Below are 18,240 nucleotides of genomic sequence, written 5' to 3'. Positions count from 1 at the left end.
AAATGCAGGACCAAATTCTTCCATGGGCAACGCTGGCACTGTGAGTTGTCTGATGCAGGAGACAATGCTCACAGTAAGTCTATGTGCATCTCGAGCCATATTGTGGAAGAGGTGGGGAGGAGATCAGTGCCATTTCCACTGTCACCCTCTGACATCTCTGTAACACAGTCTGAGCGGAGCAGCTGCAGTCTCCATTTCTCACAGCTATTGATCCAGGCTTCTGGAAACCCAGATAGATGCTGCTGCATTAACTGCACTGTGTCAACAGTATTAAAATACCCTCTGCAGCCTTAACAGCTAAAGACTTATTTTAGAGCAGAATATTTGATACTACCTTCCTCCACACATTTTTTTGAACAAGTACTGCTCAGACAGGCTTCTTAAAATGGCTATTTTGAGCAGTTGTTGCAATACTGCTAATGAACCTCCAGCAATCCAGTGCTACCATTAAAGCTGGTATCTCCTCATCCCTTTGTGGGGCTGCAAGAAACGTCTGCTTGCACCACGTGTCCCCAGGGAAAGCCTGCCCTGCCCAGACCGCCCCAAACCCAGACTCCATCTGTCTGTCACAAAAGGGCAGAGGAGGCTCTTGCTTGAGAGGGGCCACAGCAGCTCAAGGCTATGGAAGTCAGGGGACAGAAATGATTCCCCTTGTTCTCACCATGCTGTCACATCCACTAAGTACCCCCGCCTCCAGGCCTGCTCTCCCCTCACCGCCTCTTTCCACTTTCTCACCCTATGGCACTCCACATTCCCCTTGTAGCCTCGGACCACACAGCGTGGCCAGAAGCCACTAAAAGCACACCGGGTCCCACCCGCAGGCAGCAGGAGCAACTATGGTCGGCGTGATGGTGAGTGCCCATCATCTCCCCATCTCCTCGGCTGTCACAGAGGAGCGACCCATTGGCCAATGCAACGTATTTCAAGTGGAAGATTTAAAGAATCAGAGAGATTGTATCTTAGCAACCACCAGGGCATGAAGAAAGCAGTTTAACTATTTAAGTTTTTCAATTAAAAGATCCACCCCAAACATGCACAGCCCACAGGGCCATCGCAGTGCTGCGCTGGGAAGGACGAAGTGACCCTGAGCCATGTCCCTTCCCAGCACAGACAAGCTGGGCGGTGGCATAGCCCATGCCTACAGCAACAGATCTCCTGCAGGAGCTGAAGCATGGGAAGGGCTTCTTTTTGCAGAGAAACCCTGAGGTTTTGTTACCTGGTCTCATAGGAGCCAAAGCAAGACTTCCTGGTTTCCAAGAATAGAAAGCTCCCACAATAAAAACCCAGAGTGAAACAGGCACAGATTGACCTTCATGAGATGACGTGATGCATCTTCTCCCTGCTTTGTGCAGCCTAGAGACCTTTCCCTCAGTTCTCAGTTTCCCTCCTCTACAAACTGTAGTTACTTCATGCAGAAAGGTAGGTCTTGTTCCATAGCTGTACTCCTTAGCCAGCCCTGGAAGCAAGTCAGAGAACACTGGACATTGCAGGGCAGGCATTTGCAGACTTCTGTGGGACTGAGAAAGGTGGCAACTCTCGTCCTTCCTACTCTTGCCTCACGGATGCACTGTGTTGGATAAACTTAATGTAATAAGGCAAAATTAAAGCAAAAAAGAAATACTGCCAGGACAGCTACCAGTCCCAAAGAGGACCAGTGCTGGATGAGAACTGTGATATAAGGCACAGTACATGCATGACTCAATGTATTTATTTGTGCTCTAAGCTGCAAGAAAGATGGGCTGCCCTGGGCTAAAGAAACTCCAGGATATAGGATTGAAAGATTCGCATGGAGACCCACTTTTTAAACAACCATCAGTTGAACCGTTACTAGAAGCTGCATTAGGAGAGATTTATGAATCATCCATTTACAACTCCAGGAAAGCATCTTCTGTAAAGAGAAGACTGAAAAATTCGTTTATTGCAAAACCATTTGCTGGGATCATCATCTGTCTCTAGTGCCAGTGGATGCACACACAAGCAGTGCTCGGGCAGTCACTGGATGTGGTGACTGTGACAAATTTGGCCAATTCCTTAAATATATTTCTTGCCAGTATGTGCTTCAAACAATATTTAGCACCAGAATTGACTGAAATTGCTTTTCACGGCACCAAGAAATAATCTGGATTTTGACTGAGCATTCTGAACTTAAATTATTATTAGATTATTCAGACGGTGATATCCACTCTGACCTTGGGCTGGCAGTTTGAGCTTTGATTCCACACAGATTCTTGATCAGAATTCCATCTGTTCAAGCAGACTTTCAGAGCATCTAAGCCCTATTAGAATAACATTTCCATTACCTAATTAATTGTTTGAAGCTATCCTCAGTGATTACTTATTGAAGTTATAGTTTGTCACCTGAGGCAACAGCATGTGTTGTTGTCGTGGAAACATCTCTGCTGTCACCAGCTCTGAATAGTGAGGGAGGAACAGCAGAGGGAACTGAAGAAGCAAGGCTTTGTTGAAATGCCTCACTCTTGAAAGTGAAGAAATATTTCAGATAAAGCCTGGCCACACAGAGGCCCAAACCTCTGCACACTGATCTCTGGGAGAGGAGGGGTCAGCGGGTTCAGTTTGAGCCCTTTCTCCTGCAGCGTGACGCAGCTGCCCCGCACTGCCATCTCCCATGGCCAACAGCAACATCTACAGGGCCCTTCCTGATGCCAAAGCTGCTGTTGTTGCAGAAGGATCCTGCTGTCCTCAGAAACAGAACTCTGTAACAACCCGCTATCACCTCTCTGTTTCATTTAGAAACTATTAAAACTCACTTTTGGGATTTGTTGTATCAGCCTTTAGCTGGAGTGTGACCGTCACACAGCCCTTTGCTTTCCCCACATCTGTGCATTCATTTCTAGGGTGTGCATAACTAAAGCAAGAGCTGCAGCTAGGATTCCCCTTAAAACAGCTCGTCTTCTACTAAGTTTTAATTAAACACTGACACAGATTCTCTCACCTTGTTGTTCAGGTTTATTAACAGAAAGTTAATAGAAGGATTTAATCTAGATAAGCCCTGATATTTTTGCAGCTAACACATGGAAGTAGCAGAGAATGCCATTTCTACCAGAATGGACATTGGGACTGCACATTGTGGCCACACAAATTACAAGAGAAAACAATGCAGATTAACACCACCACATTTGTGTTACAAAAACCTCCTCTACAAGCTGCTAAACTACAAGGAAGCCAGAGAGTGCCTCTCACAAGATAGCCGTGCCCTGTTTCCTACACTCTTAGTTTATCATTACACAGTACGCTATCACATTAGTACGGTCTTAGATTGTAGAAACCCTGTGTCAACAACTTTGCTAGTTATTACTTGTAACTTGGGGGGTGGCTCGAAATTGGGCCTATACATAGCTTTCTATTTTTTTACGAAGTGTTTACTAATCGCATTTTCTCCCTGAAATGGAGTAAAAGCAGAATGCGATTCTTTTGTTCACCGCCAGTGCCCTCTGGAGACAGCAGCTGAGGGACGGAAAATGCAAAGTGAAACTGGAGTGCCACCTGATGGCACCGCGTTAAAACCACACAGGTTATGCGGTCGCAAGAGAAAGGGCAGGTGCCCCATAAAATACACGGAAAAGTACCATCTTCTTGCAAAAATTACCAAAGATGTTAAGCAAACAAGCACACAAAGGCCCCAGATACAAAAAGATCCCAACCTAATGCTGAAATGCAAGAAGTAGGTGATTTACCTCATTGCAAAGGTTGAAAGTTCCACCTCCCCGCTGCATGATGCTGTAGGAGACCAGATTTTAAGATGACAGCATTCTGAACACCATATGCCCACACAACTAATTATGTGCAAATCTGCTTCAAGTTATACTTCATAGGCAATGAACGTTTCAGTTCTTGTCCTGGCCGCGTCTAGTGGGTTTTGCAATATGACCTCGGAAGAGATACGCCTAAAAGCCGGCAATAAAACATCATGTTACTGTGATCACCACGTCAAGCAGTAACTTCCAAAGAGCAACCCACTGCACCATTCCCTCTGCTTTTATACTGAATTTCTCCTGTTGCCAAGTGTTTCTTTACCTGTTTTCCAGCCACAGTCTCCCAGCAGCAATCCCAGCCACACAGTGCCATCAATAAAAGTTGTACCAGCTCTAAGCAGAACTCCCATCCACGTCAGAGCCAGGAGAACAGGGACATCAACACACCAAAACACTGGAGCAGGCATTTCTGCACATATCCTGGTCTTATTTTCTTTACTACTCACAGGTGGGAAAGCTGAGAACTAATTGTGCTCAGCCTCACTCGTTATATCTATCTTCCTACACTAAACTTTGGGAAAAGCCCTTTCATTTTTTCTTTGTAACGGGTTCAGCAGAAGGGGGGAAGGTTGCAGCAGACTATGAGTGTTCTTGGGGAGACTATTCAGGCAGACCCATTGCAATGGGGTGGATTTCTTCTGCATGAAGCTAACTGAACCATCTCCAAACAGGTCATACCATCAGTCTCCAGGCCTACACCTATCAGCCCAGATCAGGCTGCATATGTCTGGGCTGCAGAGTCAGCCTTAAATTACTAGTGTTTCACTGCTTCTGTATGTGTGTGTTTGAACATAGGGGCCCTCTGTCTGCAGCCAACTGTGGGAAAACTCTCTTGTTCTTCTGAAGGAGTAGTGAGAACACACTGGAAAACAGAGTTTTGCTGCTTTGTTTTCTGTCTTGAAAAGGAGGAATTCATGTTCCAACGCAGAGGCCATCTGGGCAACAACAAAGAGGGGGACTGAGGCTAAGAAAGTCTACCTGACAAAAGAGGTAGGGGATGGACTACCAGCATCTACTCCTGAGGATACAAGGCTTTGTCAGGGAAGCTCCAGGGGTGTGTTTTATAAGATGTAGGCAAACTAAAGTGTCAAATGGCTCTGTTGCAAAAACTATGCATGGACTGACTATACCTATAAACATGCTCCACCTTATTCATGTGCTCAGCTTGCACCTGTTTCTTGACTGAAGTGCTGAATACCAATAAGCTCCTACTGTTTTGTTTATATTTTGTCTTGGGAAGTGTGATAACACATGCTTTTTCAGTAGAAGAGCAAAGAAATTGCTGGCCTCGTTATCAGTTTCAGCCCTTCAGAGAAGAGATTCCAAGAAACTTCTTACTCAAATAAGAATGTGCGCTAAATCACTACTGCACAAACCATAGGAAATCATGTCAGACAAAAATGCTGAGAAGGGTGTGGTGATGCTGCAGTCTTACCAAAGCTGCCAGGGGGAAGATCTGTACTGCATCCTTCCCTCTGAACCAATGTAAAATATTTTGTAAAGGAAGGTTCTGTATTCATGTCTGCCTTCAGAACCTGTGGTTCAAGTTGACTGGAGATGATGAAAATGCAAGTTTTCTCAGTGCAGAACATCCTTCCTTTCTGGGAGGATGAATCCCATTTTTTGTACATCATGTTATAACTTACATGAGGAAGAAGCAGGATGCTTATGACCTTTTATTTTTTCAGGACAAAAGCTAATTAAAGCTTTTGAGTAATAGAAGGCAAGTGAAGGAACCATCTTAAAACATATAAAAAAAACCCACATAATTTGATTGTTTGGTTCTAGCCATTCTTATTAGCATTTTAGTAAACTGTGCAGGTATGTAGGAGTAGTTAGAGCAGTCATAATACCTATTTACAAGTCGGCATCTTGCAGATGTTAAGAGTGTACTCACAGTCCTGAAATCTATTCTGCCTTTTTTTAGGGAAAGTAGAGAACGGATGAAAAGAGACGGATGAACACGGGTGCGCTCTGGAAGGTGGTCTTTTATGTCAAAGGCTCAGGCACAACCGTGTAAAGCAGTGCTGTGCTTCCCTTTCGTTAACATTCTTATCATCATGTATTTCTAAAAATTGCAAGCCAATTTTTAATTAATTAATAGCAATTGTATGGCACTTGAGAAGATCAAGTTTGTTTGAGGAAATAAAAAACATTTTGTTCTGACAGATGTACTGCTTTCCTTCTCCAGAAGCATCGGGCAAAATGCAAAGTATAAACTCCTTGCATTCCTTCCAATAGCAAGAGTCTGTTAGTCATTACAGAGCAGGCTTTTAAATTATTCAGAATTTCTATACGTGCTGAATTGTTTTTCCTGTGCTTATGGAAGAATGTACCAGTTTGAGAACAAGAGGTACTTTTCCATGTTACTTACAGGATAGAATTCAAATAATGAATATTTACTTTTCTCTAAATTCTATATATTTTAAATACTATACTGAGCTTACAGAAGAACCCAATTTAGATGTGTCAATAGCCATGTAATATCCTCCTCCTCATCATCAGTTAATTAATAATAATCCAAAAGATTGAATTATTAGCCTAGAGAAAGGACACCTATCTTTGGAACGGTTTGTAATTCATCATGTCTTCAAAACTAAGAAAGAAAATAATAAATGTAGAATTAATTGAATAATTAACAGCAGCTGCCACATTATCATAGAATCGTAAAATCACCGAGGTTGGAAAAGACCTCCAAGATCACCCAGTCCAACCATCTGCCTATCACCAACAGTTCTCACTAAACCATGTCCCTCAACACAACGTCTAAACATTCTTGAACACCTCCAGAGTCAGTGACGCCGGCAAATCCCTGGGCAGCCCATTCCAGCACCTGACCACTCTTTTGGAGAAGAAATATCTGCTAAAAAAGTTTCAGAACACTATTACTAGACAGATAAGAAAATGGAGTACTTACACATCATGTTACTGTTACACTATCTTAAATTCCCATTAAAAAAATAGAAGTACTATGGAACACTTGAGAACTGGACAACAAAGGACAGTATTAAAAGGTTCTGAAGTCAAATGTACCTCCCCTTTCCCTTTCAGACACACAGAAGAGCCACAAAAATTATGTATGGAAAATGACCTATGTGCTACCGTTCAGATCTATCCCTCTCTGCTGGAAAGGACCACCTGACAAAATCAAACTGTCCCCATCAAGCAGGGTTGAGCCCCTCTGTGCTTTCCCTACAATTCCTTTCAGACTCCGAGGTCTTGGCCTAGTCTCTTTTCAAAAGCATCACAAGCTGGAATTCTATTTTGCTGTTAGTGATACATCACTTTTCCACCTGTTGTCCCTTCTGATAGCACACTCATGACATTAGGCCAAAGACAGAATTATTCCACTCACAGCGCTTGTCAGCCCATACCTCTACTTTTAGGAAATAGCAATTTCTTCAGTACTATTCACAGAAAATATCAAATCAAGAATTTAACCTTCTGGACCTGCGTTCAGCTTCGTTAACATAAAGCTGTACTTGTTAGTGCACCTCCACATTTTCTGCAAATACAAGGAGGGAGGAAACTCCACACAGTTTGCTTCATGACAAAAACCCAAGTTCTCCTTTAAGAAGCTCTCACCTCTGTATTAAATAAGGCAGTGTTTTATTATAAGGAAAAAGTGACTATAGGAGCAAAGATTAGCAAAAATACTTTTATGCCATTCCTACCATATTGTCATCTTGTGCCAGAGGTTCTCTGCTGCTACAGTGAGTTGGTCAAGACTGTTTTCTTACCTCCCTAAGGTCTGGAAGCTGACATAGGCACTAAGCACTACGGGGGCAGTTCCCAGCTCCCTGATGTCACTGGGATTCACATTCCTACTGAGCAGTTCATCCTGGGCTAAAGTGCAAAGACAGCCAAAGATTAGAGCAGTTGCATGCAGATAGCAGTTTTAGACAGTTTTGCTCACCTAACTTGTCACTACTTAACAGGTGAACTATTTTTCCCTTGTAACAATAATACGCCCATATCTCCTAACAATTTCCTAAGAAAATGCTAACCTAGAATTCTCAAAGTTGTTGGAGTTCAGCCTGTAATAGTATTGTTATAGATGGGAACTGAATTACCTGGAGTAAGCCTTTTGTCTCAGTGACAGAGCGACCATTTCCAAAGAAATCAGCAAAGCCATGTACCTCTTCTTGCAACACTTTCCACATCTGACTTCATCACATTTTCCCAGGATATGTAACAACTTCTTCAAAACACACCAGTTAGCCAATAAATTGACATCTTCTGCAGAGTAAAAGCTTAAAAAAAAAGATGCTGCTTTTTTTTTCCCTCCTGACAAACATATGAATAGAAGTTTCAAAATTATGCATATATAAGGAAATAGCAAAAATGCATCTTTAGAGCTTAACATTTCAGAGCGAGGAAGACCATTTAGTTATTCAAAAAGAGCCTACTGATAGTCTAGAAAAAAAAAATAAGGAAAAGGCAAAGTTTTGCTTTTTCCAGCCGAAAGCCAAGAGGAGATCAGGTAAACTAATCTTTGCCAAAATTTGCATTTGCCTGCAACCTTATACTATTTCTTTTCTCCAAGGCTGACAGTTTTCAAAACTAAAAGCACCTTTAGGACACGATTCTACTTCAACTACTCCAGTGTGACCAGGTCTGTAACACCAGGCTCAGCTAAGTGCCTGGGATGCTGGTACCTTGCTTGCAGATGTCTTTGGATTCTTTCTATTTGCAGCTTGATCCTGGCATTCAAGAGGGTGTCAATGACTGGAGTGCAGCCAAATGTCTCATTTTTCTAGGTTTCTCCTTCTCTGTCAGTTTTCAGTGACTGTTTCCCTCATGCTCTCCAAGCTTACGACAAGTATAGAAAAGCAAAAAGGATATTAATGTAGAATTACTGAAAGAGAAGTCAGGGAAATAGCACGTTGCATGTGATACATAATGTCACCCAAAGACTTAAAAGGTAGTAAGTCACAATGAAAGCAAAACTTGCAGTATATCTAGATTTTACAGTAACAAAAATTTGGCCTGGTATACTCCAGTTTTACTGCTAGCTTGAAATAATGTGAAGTACAACGTCAGGCAGCTCAAAGCAGAAAGTTGTAAATGTTCTACATTGTGTTTTCCAACGAAAGCTGTTTGTTATCAGTGCAACATGAACAACTGCTCAAAATGTCAAAGCATAATGAACACATGTTGTACCCATTTAATCAAGTTTATATTTTATATTTATTTGCACAATACAAATTATTAAACAGACATTCTATTTCAGTTTCCAACACAGATTTCTACATACTGTTTTCAGTTGCTTTGGCTTGTCTGTTACTGGTACCAGTACAATACCAGTCTTACTAAATGGTGTTTCTCATTCACACACCAGCATGGATTATACCTTAGTGTCACACACATAGCTATCATAGCCAATTAGAACAAATAGCTTGTTTTGTAAAGAATATTTAATGCAAAATGACAGCTTGAGAGAATTTTACCACCTTGCTGGGGTGTGAAATGGTGTACCCTTTCAAAAACAAATTGAAATCACCAACTTCTGGACAAGAAGTGAAACAATACGTTTTTTACACAGATATCACCACCAGGAACCAATTACATGATCACCTTTTTCTAGAACACACCAAATAAATACAAGCAATATGTGCAACATAAGCTATTGTCAACTACCTATTATAAATCATACCTGTGAAAATACATAGGAACATGTTGTGAATATTTAAAGAGTAAAGTGCTTTAACACAGAGCAAGTGAATCCATCTAGTGTTGTATCACAGGCAAACAACATGTTCAATTTGGACAGAATAGTCTCCATGCAATTAGTCAGCAGCAATGCCCTGCATTCTTTTATAACATTAAACTAGTATATGTCACTTCAGTCATATGGGGTTTAAAGTCAGGATACAGTGTGTACACTTACAAAAGTCAACCAGAGTTCTACATTAGCATACGTTCTAAGCATTGCTACAGCAGGGTGGTTTTGTGTTTATTTTTCTTTTTAAGAAACCAAACCTTTGGTAGTGTAAATGCAGCGTACATCGAAGATACCACTGAACCAATATGAGCTCATTATGCAGCTGACAGGAATGGAAAGAAGAAAAAATCAAAAACAAATTTAATGGCTTTATGCACTGTGCTCCTCCAGTCATGCTCTATTTTCACATGCCTCCCTGCAGGTAGGAGTTTAGACATACAATTCAAGCAAGTGATTGCTTTCAGTTCAAAGACAGGCCATTTACTGCCAAGACGACCTTCCAGAATTGTGCTGAATTCAATTATACTTCCTTGCCTCAAGTTCAGCAACACTTTCTTAAACTCATTGCTTGCCTTTAACACAATATCTTTGGTTATGTCATCTTCCTCTGCCAACTTGGTTCCATTTTTGCTACTGAAAGGCATACCCACAGTTATTTCAAATTTGTACCGATCGAACATTTTCATGTGGCAGTTATGCTTTGTCAAATACTTGAGACGACACAATTCTTCCTCCTCCATTGTGACATTTTTGGGGTCACAAAGAGGGTAGGTTTCACCATACAAGCACCTCATCCAATCACCAATAAAAAGCGGAAGCATATTGATTGCAGATTCTGCACTATTGTCAATTTCTGTAACACGCACATATTTGAACCGCCCAGTCCATGTCACTCTGTGTCCTTCCAGGTGACTACATAAAATCTGAGTACGTGCCATATTGGTCTCCTTCCATGATCGGGGTCCACAGAGGAAAGCATACTGATTCCATGTCAAGGTGGAGTTGTAAACTTTCATTCCCTCTGATCGATACACATAGAACCAACAAAACAACACTACAGCTGTAATCCACACCAAAATGAGTTTCACAATCGAGCTTCGAGTGAGGGACTTAACCATTTCTACTACAGAGAAGTTGACTTTTGTCCACCATCGGAAGAGCAAAGGAACAGCACACAAAACTAGAGTCACTACAATTTTCACGAGCTCCAGAGACACGAACCACTTAATGAAATGGACCAGACACATCAGTGCAATGCCTACACCTAGCACTGGGAGTGCAAAGAGAAACAGAAAGTAACCAATGGATGCACGAACGAGCCCAATGCCAGAGGACTCCCGCAGAATGACCACAGAGAGTTCACACCACATAAAGCAGACCAGATATGGGACCAGGTAACAGTAGGTGCCTTTAAAATTTCGTAGTTGTGCCATTCTAAAGAAAAGATAGAACAAATACAAAAACAAAAGGCACGGGATGCTTACATTGATCACAAAGAGATGGCCTACAGGAACAGTAAAGAAGGTTTTACCTAAGAATTTCAAGAAGCCAAAATTCCCAGGTAATACCTGCAATAGGGATAAGCAACCTGCTGCTATCTCAGTCATTAATGCTCTTCGCGTGTATGGTTCTGCACATGTGCTTAAACTCATGTAACTTGTCACTGTGAAGAAAACAGAGACAATAGCTAACTCTGAGCATGGTATACAGTCCTTGCTTGCTATAGGGAAGGAGAAAATTACAAAGAATACTGAGAGTATAAAATAAATGTATGGCTCTAAGTGATTCCACCCAAAGTTCACCTCAGCTTGCTCAACATCTAAGTTTGGTTCAAAACGAAGGAGTAAGTCAGTCAAAGTGCGGAAGTTTTCCCAGGCCTTACTGTCCTGAAAAACTTTCAGTGTGCAAATCACCATAGAAATGAAGGACAAATAGAATATAACTAACGGAATAATGAAGGCAAAAAAATCAATTGTCAGATTACTGATGATGAAGAAGAAGATGAGAGCATTGATATGATGTGTTGGAATAATGGTAGACAGCCAATGCATTCCTGCCTTTGATGCAATATCTATAAGATATTCTTTAATTTCCATTATGGCATGAAGTGGATATTTTACAACCTGGAAAGAGAGAAAGAAGTATTTTATTTAATAGCAGTTTTGTATTGGTACATCACAGATATTAACTGAAGCAGTAGCAGTCAGTTGTCTAACCTCCGCTGATGTGAAAAGATTTTTATTCCAAAAGAGTGTTGCCAATAACCTGAGATTACGTTGTCTGATATTATTAGCTCTATTTTGATTAATTCAGTCAGGTGAAACGCAGAGGCTATTTTGATTTCAGGGAAGATGAATTTCATTACCTTTGACACATAATTAAATGGCTTCCTAGTCAAATACTCCGCTCTGCTAACTTCACACACATTACTCACAGCTCAAGTAATGACTGAAGATAACACAGAACTGCAGCCTCGTGGTTTATCTTAAGTCTACTTGAGCTGTGAGTAATGTAAGTTTTAAAACACTTAACTCTACTACTCTTCTGTAGAGATTATGTTATACATTCTGATTATATGCACTTACAGAAAGTCTTTACAGCTATGTTCAGTCTTTGAAAAAATCCTTTCCAAGTACCTATAGATGCAACTGTCAAAATGTGTTTTGTAAACAGCAGAAAGTTGCTGTCCATGATTGTAAAATTTCATCCATCTCACGTGGCATTTTCCTATACATTTATACAACAATAGAAGAAATGCCAGATCAACCTATGGCCACCTACACACTTAGTGTATCAGGAATAAAATTTTTGGGATTTTTTTTTTTTTCCAAACATTCAAGGATTACCATCTGCACATTACATAGTGCAAACAGTCCCATAAAAAGACAGCTTTTAATGTTTTCCCAGAACTTATGCTTTTATATTAATCACTTCAGCAGAAAAGCCAAAAATGCTTTAGCAAACCTCTGTAACATTGTGAAGAAATGGCAACAAACACAATGACTTTGGCATAAACCTGTTTATTAGCAAAAGTATCTCTGCTATTCTTCATAGACGCATCTCTTTCAGAATATTAGTTATTCAAAATATTGGAAAAGAGATAACACCTCCTACTTTTTTTTTAACCCTTCTGTATGATAATGGACAACAAAATGACAAGAATGACAACTAAACCCCTCATGGAAGTACCTAGGAATCCCCTGCCTTGCTTGAATTTTTTACTGGTATTGAACACTCGCACCTCAATTTTCCCTTCTCCTTTTACTACCTAGAGAAATAACAGTACAGAAAACCACTGATGACAAATTGCACCATTCTTTAGTTCCTCCATAGCAGAATCTTTTAACACCTCAAGGCTAAGGCTAATTTTTGCCACCTTCTTGTTTCTTTTTATGTAGGAAAGATATGAAGTATATAAAAACAACAGTTATAAAAATTACAGTTATGACAGAGACCTTTAAATTCTCACTGGGATATAATGAACTTAGTTCGTCCCCTTGCAAGGAAAACCATTTCCCTTTTCTCTTAAATGCATACCTCAAATATATAAAACTATAAATACGTATGTAAAGTAAAGCCAAAAAAGAAATTATAACAAAAATGCTACTATTGACCTACTCAGGCTAAATATCAGCTTTGAGAATCAAGTGCAAAGCACCTCTGTCTTGTCTGAAATGTGCAAGTTACAGCCCTTCCATACAACCTGTTCATTACTGTCTGTTTACCTTCAGTCTCAAGGGCAACTCTTCAGGAGTCTTCCCTGCCAATTCATCATCTTCTTCTTCCTGCATAATCAGGTTAGATGGGATGATTCCCTTTGCATACTTCTTGGTAATCTCCACAAAGTCATCCAAAGCAATAAATTTTTTAGCTATAAGATAAAGTATAGATTATGAGTAAATAGCGTCACTAAAATGCTGTACCGATTATATGAACTGGAATATTAATTTTCTTACATGTTATTAAAGAAGATCTGCTCTGGACTTCAAAAACTGAATTACCGGTAACACAGGCTTACCTTGCAACTTGCTCTAAGACTTGCGCTTAAAATAACCAGCTGCTTTTCCCAGCAATACATGACTACTCTAAATCTTGTCAAACCAGTACGTACTTTATTATATTTGCAAACAGGAAAACAAAATGAGTGAATGTAGCTTACTGCAAGTGTTCCAAGGAAAAGAGACTGCCGGATTAGGTTACATAGTTTCAAATCATAAATTTTCATAGCTTTGGTAACTGAGAGAAATCTTTAACTAAAATCTGCATTGAAAAGAAATAACTGTACAGGAACAGTAATGAATTATCTATACACCATGAACTGAAAACTGACTTCTGATTTGGTGTCGAGCAATTATTTTTCCAATTTTGTAACTGAGACAGATATAATTACGTCAAATGCCCAATTATTTATATATACAAGAAAAATATAAGTTTACTTTAGCATATTAATTGAATATGCTGTTTGGCTATACAAAACTCCTCCCTCAAACTACATCAAGTAGGATTTAAATTAGCTGGCCACAAAATACGCTTTGCTCAGTTGTACACAAAGACAAAACTTTATCACTGCCTAACTCTAATGAGCACAACTCATTTACAGGTATGAAGCATCTTCTCCACTAACATTTTGTCAACTTGATCATATGGTTGTGTACTTCAGGGGCGATATCATGCTCCACACAATACAATGAAGGCTTTGGCTTAGTGCCCTCAGACAAACATTTCTGACTTCCTCAGGAGCTTCAGAATAGTGTAGGCTAAACTCAAATAAGACGCTTTCCCTGGAAGTCTAAGAGGAAATTGAGATAGGAATACGCAACAATTAAAAATTATCAGTTTTTGTAGCATCGCTGTACTGCTGTTCCCCAAGCTCTTAACGCAAGGGGAAGTTCAGGGAGTGGGGACACTTCATCATGCAGTATCAGGAGCACAAGGACACAAATACTGACAGCTAGTGGCCCTGGAAGATCGTTATCCACTCCTGCGAGTAGAAGGGAACCACGAGATTACTTCAGAGATCTCCAGGGATGCTACGAGATGACTTATACACTGCTTCAAACTCTTTTCACACCCAGTGCCTTGCAATTAGCATGCATTAGTTAGTTTCTATGGTAGGCAAGCTTGATGTCGTTCATAAAGGAGGATAATTAACAGCAACTTTTCCTGTACACTGCAGTAAATGACACTGCTGTAGATATGAAAGACTTTTGAATGACAGAAGTCTGTAATACACCACCTACACAGTACGTTTAGCTAGTCAGCTGACAAAAATAAGAACGCTGGCCTGCTCAGTATGGGTTTATGATTTTAAAGAGACAGAAAACTAAATGGCTTAACTAAGTTTTGAATGGAAGATTAGTGGATTTGAGCTTTAAAAAAAAAATGAAAAACTTAAACAGAAATAGTAGTTATGGGTGCCATATAAAATACATTTGTATTTTTTAATACAAGAAAGCTGTAGATACAGGACTGAAAGAAGGCATTTTTTCAAGATACTTGTTATAGGAAGAGGTGCTATAAAGGAGTTCCATGGAAAAACAGCAGCTTGTAGTTTTTGCTTTAATCTCACAACTTGCACGTTGCCCTTGCTTGCACTCTTAAAATACTTTTCTTTTTCCCCACAGTCTGAACCCGTATGTCCCACCGAACACCATGCGGCACCGTTCCCAGGAAGCAGTTTAATTTTCTGCTATCTTGTCTTTTCATTCACAGACTGTAAGACTACATGACTTGCACAAAGAATTCAGTGAGGTTCCTCAGCTGTCTTTGGTGGGCTCCAGATCCTTCCTAACACCACACAGACTACCTGAACTGTCTTATTTGGACAAAATATACAGCAGTAAAAATCGGGGGTTTTTTTGTGAGGAATCAGTATGCAGACATGATTAGAATCTCACTGAAGTTCCTTTAGGAACTTTTATGTGACTCTGAGTTATCCTGAGAGGGACAGAGTTACTAATTTAATATGTATAGTTGGCCTATCAAGTGTAACAATACATACACTCTCAGGCATGTAACAACTGTCCATTGACAATGTCAGCTTCAGTATTCCATTTATGCCTTCATTAAGGATACTCCAGATCACATGTCAGCAAACACATTACTGGCTTAACACTTCCAAGTATTGGCAACATATTAAAACTGAAGGAAAAAATTCCTGCTGGCAAGATAAATGCAAAAACTCGGTGGATCAGAGAAGTAAAAGCTGAATAGGAACAGCTGTCTTGTTCATCCATGAAAAGATAAAAGCTCTCTAGAGAAGAGGTAACAGCTTAACTCCTGCTTTAAGTGTTTGATGAAAACTTTTCGTTTTTAAATGTTATTAGTATTTTGTCACCCAAGTGTCTCTTAAATTGATATTAAAAGTGTATGTTGTAGATTCTACTTCATTATTCATAGATTTTTTTCTTCAATTTGGTTATGACAAATTCCCCTGCCTCCCCCATCCATCGCAGGAAAAGAAAAATATGCACATCAATTCCTGCCTACGCTTACACGTAGGTTCATTTACTCTCCTGTTATTTTATCTGCCATTTAAGCCTTAAAAAAAAAAAAGCAGTTCCTTTTCTGACATTCTGAATTACTGAAGAATCCAGAACAAAATGACTTGCTTTGCGCTCATGCTCTGTCAGCACGTGCCTGTTCAGCTGAGGAATGGAAAGAACATTAGTGTCACCCAGCAAGTGCCCATCGATGTAACTCCAATGAACTCAGTTACAACTGCCTCACGATACGATGACCAAACAACGAAACCCAATCCTTGAAGGACTATTTCTAGATTTCCAGAAGTGGCAAATCAGTCACAGGAACAGCTGATCTACTCCCATGGAAATTCTGAAAGGACCAGACATTTGGTCTTCAAAATACTATTTCTCCCTGTCATTACTCCATCCTTTATATACAGACCCATGTGTTCTTCATCCACTTTTTCTTCTATTAAAGTTAACATAAAGTTGAAATACCCTGTTCTTAGGAATGTTAGCTTCACTACCGGTTGAATAACTTGATTCTGAAGTCACCTGTGTAATGAATACAATCCTGGAAGGTAAAGGCCAAACTGAACTGATGGAACGTACATCTAATCTTTCAAGGAGTTGAGACACGCAAAACCCAGATTTGGTTTATTAATCCACAGATAACATTTCAGTTGCATGTATCCTAAACTACAATGTATCAGTAAGCAACAAGCTGTGGGACATTTAGTACCACTCCTCAAAGAACAGATCTACATTTTATATGAACTAATCTATTTCAAGAAAAGGAGATTCTCCCGACAAGTGATTAATTGAATCTTATGTTTTTCCTTGAAAAGTATGTAAGCTGCATTATTTGAGATATATTTTCTTAATTTAGAGCCTTCTTTAACGTTAACCTTTTTTCCAGTTTTCTTTTTATTTCACTTATAAAAGTTATCAAAAGTAATAAACACATATAAGTATCAGCAGCTTTAGCACACTATTAGACAGACATTCAGAGGAAGCCAAAGCAACACTAAATGAAGAGGAAGGTGTGTAATAGCAGTCGTCTGGCTTCTTCATAAAATGCTTTAAAAATATAACTTCTCTTTCACAAATGCTTTGTTTTTCACTTCTACTGAGAATATTTTAAGAGCTTGTTTTAGACCAGCCAAACATCCCTACCTTTTAGACTATTCATGATTGAGATCAGATTTGTAAGGTTTCGAGCCTGCGCATTTTGTTTTCTGTGCTGCTATGACAAACAGCAAAATCCTCAGTTGCATTCTCACTCACAGGGGACACTCATTTTACATCCAGCAGTTTTGTCCCCATCCCACAAGTGCAAATGAGACTGCATAAAATATCCAGTAGGATCACTAATGATTTGATTTTCGTCCTGAAGGCTCAGCATCACGGCACCATTTCTTATATATGAGGGGCTAAAGAGAAGTGTATTTCAAATCCAGATCCCCCACTCACCACCAGCGCTTTACAAAATACACAGATTTAACTCTGCAAGGCTGGCCCTGTGTGTGTTGAGTGGTTTACTTTTCCCCATCACACAAACTGACCTGTCCCTAACTACTTAAGTTATGAAAGGATCTTGGTACATATTTCTTAGATAAATTCTTGAACAAATACGAAAAAGCAAACATTAATTATAAGGGAATGGCAAACAGAAGTAAGGCAAATAGAATGAGGGAACTGTCTGCAGGAAAAGTCTGCATAATTAATTCTCTTACTGTACGTAGAAACCCTACTACAATTTAAAAAAAAATTACTGAAAGTGAATTTTTTTTTACTGAATTGCCTTTAAAGCTGAAATGGGAAGAAAATGGCAACTTATATGCGAACTCCTTTTAGTGTACTAATCACTGACCAGTTTACGAGAACGGTAACATATTCTATGACTTCACGTGCAGATCAGTTATTTACCTTGCACATACAATAAAGAGACATCATCAATTTACAGCAAATAAAACCTGCTATACATCCTTGCTCTGGCTGCAAAAATATTGCCTAGCAAAACTGAACAGAAACTAAAATCACAGTCAAAGATTGAAAGAAGCAGCAGGTACTCACATTCACAGCTCACTAAGCGCTCCAGCATTCTTCTCTGTTTCTGCACTGACTTTGGGACTGGGCCAGGCTGCTTCTCACCATCTGGTTCAACAACAGAAGTTTACAAAAAGTTAAAGCTATTAATTAAAGTGATCAAACAAAAACTGGAGTGTTGTTCAACCTCAATATCTGGAGAACGGTATTCCTCAAACTCAGCACAAGA

At 39.8% G+C, this 18,240-nt stretch overlaps 2 protein-coding genes across 10 annotated transcripts in view; one reads left to right on the top strand and one right to left on the bottom strand.

The window, feature by feature from the left end:
- Positions 1 to 8,817, top strand: part of PPP2R2C (protein phosphatase 2 regulatory subunit Bgamma) — a 187,711-nt gene extending 178,894 nt beyond the window's left edge. For 4 of the 8 annotated variants that reach the window (XR_002438065.1, XR_002438071.1, XR_002438070.1 and 1 more), the window contains one exon: positions 764 to 8,817. The gene's annotated coding sequence lies outside the window, so the exon portion shown is untranslated. The remainder of the gene's footprint in view (positions 1 to 763) is intronic. The other 4 variants (XR_002438068.1, XR_002438066.1, XR_002438067.1 and 1 more) reach the window with 4 other exon arrangements.
- Positions 8,945 to 18,240, bottom strand: part of WFS1 (wolframin ER transmembrane glycoprotein) — a 35,113-nt gene continuing 25,817 nt past the window's right edge. For both annotated transcript variants that reach the window (XM_021394902.1, XM_021394903.1), the window contains exons 6-8: positions 18,039 to 18,119; positions 13,224 to 13,369; positions 8,945 to 11,621 (exon numbers count right to left, since the gene is read on the bottom strand). In XM_021394902.1, the coding sequence (XP_021250577.1) occupies positions 9,813 to 11,621; positions 13,224 to 13,369; positions 18,039 to 18,119 (2,036 nt within the window). In that variant the 3' untranslated portion in view covers positions 8,945 to 9,812. The remainder of the gene's footprint in view (positions 11,622 to 13,223; positions 13,370 to 18,038; positions 18,120 to 18,240) is intronic.

This window comes from Numida meleagris, chromosome 4 (assembly GCF_002078875.1).
Source record: "Numida meleagris isolate 19003 breed g44 Domestic line chromosome 4, NumMel1.0, whole genome shotgun sequence".
Classification (NCBI taxonomy): domain Eukaryota; kingdom Metazoa; phylum Chordata; class Aves; order Galliformes; family Numididae; genus Numida; species Numida meleagris.
Note: the sequence above shows the minus strand (reverse complement) of the source record. Positions and strands in the feature narration are given on the sequence as shown.